At 42.5% G+C, this 6,689-nt stretch overlaps 1 protein-coding gene across 1 annotated transcript in view; it reads right to left on the bottom strand.

The window, feature by feature from the left end:
• Window positions 1–3,913: 3,913 nt before the first annotated feature.
• Window positions 3,914–6,689, bottom strand: part of uri1 (URI1 prefoldin like chaperone) — an 11,812-nt gene continuing 9,036 nt past the window's right edge. Inside the window, exons 8-11 of the mRNA XM_034878403.1 lie at window positions 6,115–6,358; window positions 5,836–5,987; window positions 5,503–5,743; window positions 3,914–4,681 (exon numbers count right to left, since the gene is read on the bottom strand). Of these exons, the coding sequence (XP_034734294.1) occupies window positions 4,493–4,681; window positions 5,503–5,743; window positions 5,836–5,987; window positions 6,115–6,358 (826 nt within the window). The 3' untranslated portion in view covers window positions 3,914–4,492. The remainder of the gene's footprint in view (window positions 4,682–5,502; window positions 5,744–5,835; window positions 5,988–6,114; window positions 6,359–6,689) is intronic.

The following is a 6,689-nucleotide window of genomic DNA, read 5'->3' as shown; positions in this document are numbered from 1 at the left end:
ATTTTTCCAACAACACTAAACCTAAGAAGGACCATAAACACAAATCAAAGTGATATTTTGAATCAATTTGAGATGCACTCTGAAAGACATTGAGGGGAATCTGAGGGTGGAAAAAGCAGAATCAAAGTGGCATGTAGCTGCACAGCTGTCACGTCATCGTGGATCACCTGAACATGTGTTTCTCTCCTGGGATTTCCACCAGTTCCTCTTATAGGCCGTGAGTGTAAATGCAGTAAGTGTGAGACACCTTGGGGCTGGATCGTTGAAATCGCACATTCAAATAGCAGTGAAGCAGATACGCTGGTTTAATCCATTCCTCTGACATTTGGAGCTAAGTGCAACTCTTCCTTTCCCCCCTCTCAGGCCCAAGCACCTGTCTGGACAACAATACCTGCTTGAATCCTTCATCACACAACTCTTAAAATCCCTCGTAATCCCTAAAATGTAGATCCTGTGTGTGTGTGTTCCAACCCATTACATAGTTTGTATGCTAGATTTCTTTGTGATGTAGTTTCAGCATATACCTTCACAGCTTAACCTACATTAAACCATTGATCCGTGTCTTACCAATACAAATCTAGCATGTTAAGCGTTGCCTAATCTGTCTCATGCTACCTGGATTTTCATATTGGAGAAATAATCCTGATGAAGCAGAGGGGGGGGGGGGGGGGGGGGGGGGGGGGGGGGGGGGGGGGGGGGGGGGGGGGGGGGGGGGGGGGGGGGGGGGTAGAGTCACCTCAGGACCTGCTTAAAAGCTTCTTATCAGAACCCTGCATTCCCACCAGTTAACTAAAAGGGGGAGTGATAGCCTTTCAACTCACAAGCCACAGCTTTAATTAAAGCAGCTTGTGGGGGGAGATGAAGTACAGTGGTGTATGTAAGTTGCCCCAAAAAATTTTCATCAAACAACACAGCTCAGTCCGGAGTAATTTTTAAGTTATTAATCTCCCTAAAATCCAAACATACACGCAACAAACCAAACTGTCAGCAGCCAGGAACAATGACTGATTAGTTGGACTACATACAGTAGATACAAAAAGTCTACACACCCCAGTTAATATGGCAGGTTTTTGTGATGTAAAAGAAATGAGACAAAGATAAATCATGTCAGAACTTTTTCCACCTTTAATGTGACCTGTAAAGTTCAAATGAGAAAACAAACTGAATTCTTTGAAGGAGAAAAATAAAAACTTACAATAACCTGGTTGCATTGGTGTGCACACCCTTAAACTAACCCTCAGTCTTTTTGGGTTGGAGTCTACTAGCATGGCACATCTTGACGTGGCAATATTTGTCCACTCTTCTTTGCAAAAGTGCTCCAAATCTGTCATATTGCGAGGACGTCTCCTGTGCACAACCTTCTTAAGATCTCCCCGTAGATGTTCAATTGGATTCAGGTCTGGGCTCTGGCTGGACCCTTTCAAAACCATGCTTTTGTGAATTTGGATCCATGGATTTGTGGTGCTTTGGGTTGTTGTCATGCTGAAAGGTGAACTTCCTCTTCATCTTCAACATTCAAACAGAAGCCTGAAGGTTTTGTGCCAAAACTGCCTGGTATTTAGAGATGTCCATAATTCCCTCCACCCTGACTAAGGCTCTGGCTCCAGCTGAAAAAAAACACCCTCATGATGCGGCTCCCACCATGCTTTACTGTGGGTATGGTGTTCTTTAGGTGATGTGCAGTGTTGTTTTTGCGCCATATCTTTTGGAATTATGGCCAAAAAGTTCAACCTTGGTTTGGTCAGACCATAACACATTTTCCCAGAGACTTCATGTTGGTTTTTGCAAACTTCAGCCAGTCTTGGATGTTTTTCTTTTTAGGCTTCTGTCTTGCCACCCTACCCCAAAGCCCACTCATATGAAAAATATGGGAGATTGTTGTCACCTGCAGCTCCTTTTAATGCTGCTGCTCTTGTAAGCCTCCCTTCTTCTCATCTTTTAGAATTTATACTGTTTATTGATCACCAGTGGGGACAATTTACTGAGCTCCACGTGCACTGAGATGTCAGAGTGAGTGGGTGAACCAACCTGAACAGTTGTGTGTGTGTGGGGTGGGGGCACAGTTTCTTGCTCAAGAGCACCTGGCAGTACCCAGGAGGTGAATCTCTCCAGCTACCAGTCCACACTACGTACTTCGGTTTCTATAACGACTTGAACCAGCAACCCTCGGGTTCCTAACCCAACTCCCTATGGACTGAGGTACTGCCACCACAGCTTTGGAGGGAAGTCCAGTTCTTGGTCTCTGTTGAGCAATGTTTTTTCCCCTTGATGATTCTCTGTGTTCCATGGTATATTTACTGCTTTGGAAATTATTTCGTACCCTTCTCCTGACTGATAACTTTCAACAATGAGATCCCTCTGATGGTTTGGAAGCTCTCTGTGGACCATGGCTTTTGCTCTGAGATGCAACTAAGAAAATGTCAGATAAACTCCTACTGGAACTCGTAAGGTTTTTATTTTTCAACCTCAAAGATTTTAGTTTGATTTTCATTTGAATTGTTCCCGTTAAAAGTGAAAAAAGTTCTGACATGATTTATCTTAGTCTAATTTTTTCACATCACAAAAACCTGGCGTTTTAACAGGTGTGTAGACTTTTTATATCCACTGAACAAGTAAAAAAATAAAAAACACCCAAGTCATCTTTTGGGAATAAAAAAAAGTTCCCACAATAATTAATGTTTAATATGTGTGTAGATTTTAATGTATCTACATAACAACCATACTTATACCAGTAAGGTCATATAACCTCAAAGTAATAAACAACAATAAACAACTACACTTATACAAGTAAAGGACAATATGAAGGTACTTGTGCTTTACTATATTGTACTATTTCTATTTCTGCTGCTTTCTACCTTTTACTCCACTTCAATGATTTGACAGCTATAGTTACTTTTCAGATTTTATAAGAAAAATACACATGCTCAATTTCTAAAATACAGCATGTTAAACCGGTGCTTTTCCAACCTTTCTGGCTTAGGAACCCCTCGTTATATTTCAAAAGTCTATGAGTTGTTTTTTTTTCTCCACTTCTCACGTGGTTTTATTTAACCGTTTAATGTGTAAAGTGGTAAAAAAAAATTAAATAACAAAGGGATGGGAATCACTAAACTATCCAACTGTTCATTAAATAGTTAAAACTAGTAAAATGCCACTCATACATGATGTATATATTAAGTCTAAATATATATAGCCACACTTTACAGTACGTGTTGCTGTAAATACTCATGTACATTACTGAAGTATACATTCTTCTACTTAATGGAATATTTATATGTATAGTTGTACTGGTATTGGATCAGTATACATTCCATCATTCATGTCAAATCATACGCTCACTGACTGAATCTGTGAACATGAATTGAACATGACTTTAAAATCAGAATTATTTCTGTTTGTCAGCAGTTACATTTTGTTTTGGGGCAGAAATTGATATGTTGTCATAGTGGTTGGCTTGGAAATTTCCTATTTAGGCTGCACTTATATTGTACCTTTGATAACTGCAACAGGCATTTTGTGTTCAGTTTGCAAGACAGCTCTGATGAACGTTATTGCTCGCTTAAGAAGTTCGGCTGCAATAGGGCGCGGGGAGGGTGCTTTCCTTAGCTCTTCAAATTTGAATGCATAATGGGAAATTCACAAGGAGTAACATTAATTCATAGGAGACCATATTAGCTCAGTCAGTGTCTGGTAATAGCTGTTTTAAAGACCGAAACAATTTGCACTATCAGGAGCAAACGTGTTAGTATCACATACCTTTACTATGCAGTGTGAGAAACTATTTGAGAATATCTTTCAAATCTGATATTCAGATATGGAATAAAGGCCTGAGAGCAGAACACTTTCAGAAGAACAGAATCAATTAGAGACCCTGAAGAACAAGATCTTTCAAGGAAGAAGTAGGAAACAAGACTTGTAGCCAAAATCGTTTATTTTCCTTTTAGTTTCCATCAGTATTCTTTTTTTGTCTTTACATAAAGCTCGTCACAAAGGAATACATACATTCATTAGGCGGGTCGAGTGAAGGTAATATGACAGCTAGCAGACACCTGATTCTGCCTATTAATCATGACTTAGAAAAAAGAAACAAAACAAGACGACCGATTCTAAGAGTAGCTTTGAGTCTTACCTAAGCATCATCAACATCGATCAACAGTAACGCAGAAGATGGGTAACCATATGACAGAAAGCAGTCGGTTTAAAAAAGGCCCCACAGAAAGATAGACAAAACTCTTAGTGTAGGAGTGGATATCAAAAGAGACTGCATTTACTAGGGTTTGGAGCTTGTTAAAAAGCAGTGTTACACACAGCGTTGCTACTGCACTTTTTCTCAATGAAAGGTCATACTCAACAAACTAAATCCTGTATGGACAAAGGTGAAAGAAAGAAGAGGAGAGGAGCGGGTGGTTTGTGCAGTTCATCAGTTGTAGAAAAGAAACAGACTTTAAAAAAAGCAAGTTTTTGTGAAATATGGATATTTGCTCGTCAACAGTCACACCTGTTGCAATCTGGCAGCTTTAAACTTGGAAACCCTTTTCGGGGCTTGCTGGGGCGGGACAACGTCAGACGCCACCTCCTCCTGTTTCCTCTCCAGTATGGTTGGCAGAGCGGGTGGCGCGATGGTCAGATGGGGGATAGCCGAAGGCATCGGGTCCTTTTCTACCACTGTTCCGGAAAAGGCCTGGACAACAGAAATCGCAGTGAGAAGCGGGAGTTGAGGCTTTGGATAAATATTAAGCATGTTTCACTGTGTTGTTAGTCATTACACACACACTGCCATGGTCATGACCTACACATGCACTAATGGTGAGATGTCAGAGTCAGGGAGCTGCGTGTTAAAAGGCATCCCAAGCAGTTGGGGTTTCTGTGCCTTGCTCAAGGGAACACAGGCAGCGCCCAGGAGATGAACTGAGTTCCCAAGCCAAGTCCCTATGGACTGAGCTACTGCATCCCAAAAGGAGTCATAAAAGTATTGATACCGTTTCAATGCCATGTCTTCATGTTCATATTGCCTCTAGTGGCTAACATTTAACAATGGTTCGACCACATGCGGCTCTATTTTAACTTAAAGAGGCTTCTGTGGGAGTTTCGCTATGTTCTCTGTAATGGATCTATTTAATTCAATTTTATTTATAGTATCAGTTCATAACAAGAGGTATCTTGAGACACTTTACAGATAGAGGAGGTCTAGACCACACTCCATAATTGACAAGGACCCAACAGTTTTAATAGTTTCCTCCAGATCAAGCAACAGTGTGACCGTGGCGAGGGAAAACTTCCTTTTAGGCAGAAACCTGGGACAGGCCCAGGCTCTTGGTAGGCGGTGTCTGACGATCGGTTGGGGATCTGCGGCTCAAAGGTGCCATTTTCATGAATTGTTCCATAATATTAGGTGTATTGCAGATTGCTTCACACTGTAACTGAGATTAAAGACTGTACGAGAAATCCACAAAATAAAAGGCATTAGGAAGTCAAACTAAAGGACAACCACGTGTCGTTTACCTCGAATCGGCTGGCGGGGTGCAGCGGGGCCGCCGTGAGACTGTCCTCCTCCGTAATGCCATCGCTGGTGTCGCTGTGCGTCGCCTCGTCGTGGCTGAAGCTGCGTCCAATCACCCGGCGCTCCTCGAAGTCCGCTGCGCTGCTCTCGCTGGTGTCGCTGCACACGCTGTTCTCTCGGCTGCGAGACTTTAGGATGGACTTCCTGGGGACGGGTTCCCCGTTCTTCACATCCACGAACAACCTGACGAAGACAGCAGTCAGAGGAGAGGAACCTCATCAAACAGACCTCGTAACTGAAATCAGTCGTTTTTAAATTTAGTGTTTGTTTCATACCTGTAAATGTCCACTGGTGTGGTGATTTTGTGAAGTTCGTGATGCGAGTGGCCGTTGTTATGGCCGTTTTTCTTTTTCCTCTTCGAGTGTTCCTTCTGCTCTTTCCTTTCACTGAACTTGAACATGGTGTTTTTTCCTGTGTTTATCCTCACCTGAAGCAGAAAGACAGAGACCCGGTGAAGAGAAGGTCACCAAAGCAGAATTAAACGGCAGAATATGAAGAAGAAGAAACAATATCGTTAAATCTGTAAAGTATTCAAAGTGATTTTGCACTCTTACCTTCTTGGGTTCGACTGTGTGAGAGAAAAAGATGGTAGGCAAGCATGTGCCTTCCTCTTGCTCTTCCTCGTCGTCTTCTCCCGCTTTCCTGTCTGCGCTCGGTGGCGCTTTACTGCGAGGCCGGGCTGTCCAGCTGGGCTTCAGACTCAGTCCATTTACCGGGGGTGAGGCATCTCCTTCCTTCTCCTCTTCGGAGGAAATGGATGACGTGTCCTCGCCATTCATGTCTGCATTATCTGATAATCTGGAGAACACAACAGTTCCAAGAGACATTTTCATTTTGCCAGAGGTTAGAAACTACGCAACTAATGTAGCTCAGCGTAAATTCTTTCAGGAAGACCCAACTCTTAATCAATAATCTACCTAAATCAAATCAGCTGTTGGAGACGTTCATCTTCCTGCTAAACCAATCAGAATCCTACACAAATTTCAAGGGCCGTTTCTCCCTTTGCTATTTAGCAAACCCTCCACCCCTCTTCCACCTCTAGTCATCTACTCCAGCTGACCGGCCGGAGCCTCCTTCGGTCTGGTCTTCGGGCTCCTTTGTCGCCACCACTAGTGCCTAGATTCCATTG

The sequence above is a fragment of the Etheostoma cragini genome, chromosome 8 (genome assembly GCF_013103735.1).
Source record: "Etheostoma cragini isolate CJK2018 chromosome 8, CSU_Ecrag_1.0, whole genome shotgun sequence".
Lineage (NCBI taxonomy): Eukaryota > Metazoa > Chordata > Actinopteri > Perciformes > Percidae > Etheostoma > Etheostoma cragini.
Note: the sequence above shows the minus strand (reverse complement) of the source record. Positions and strands in the feature narration are given on the sequence as shown.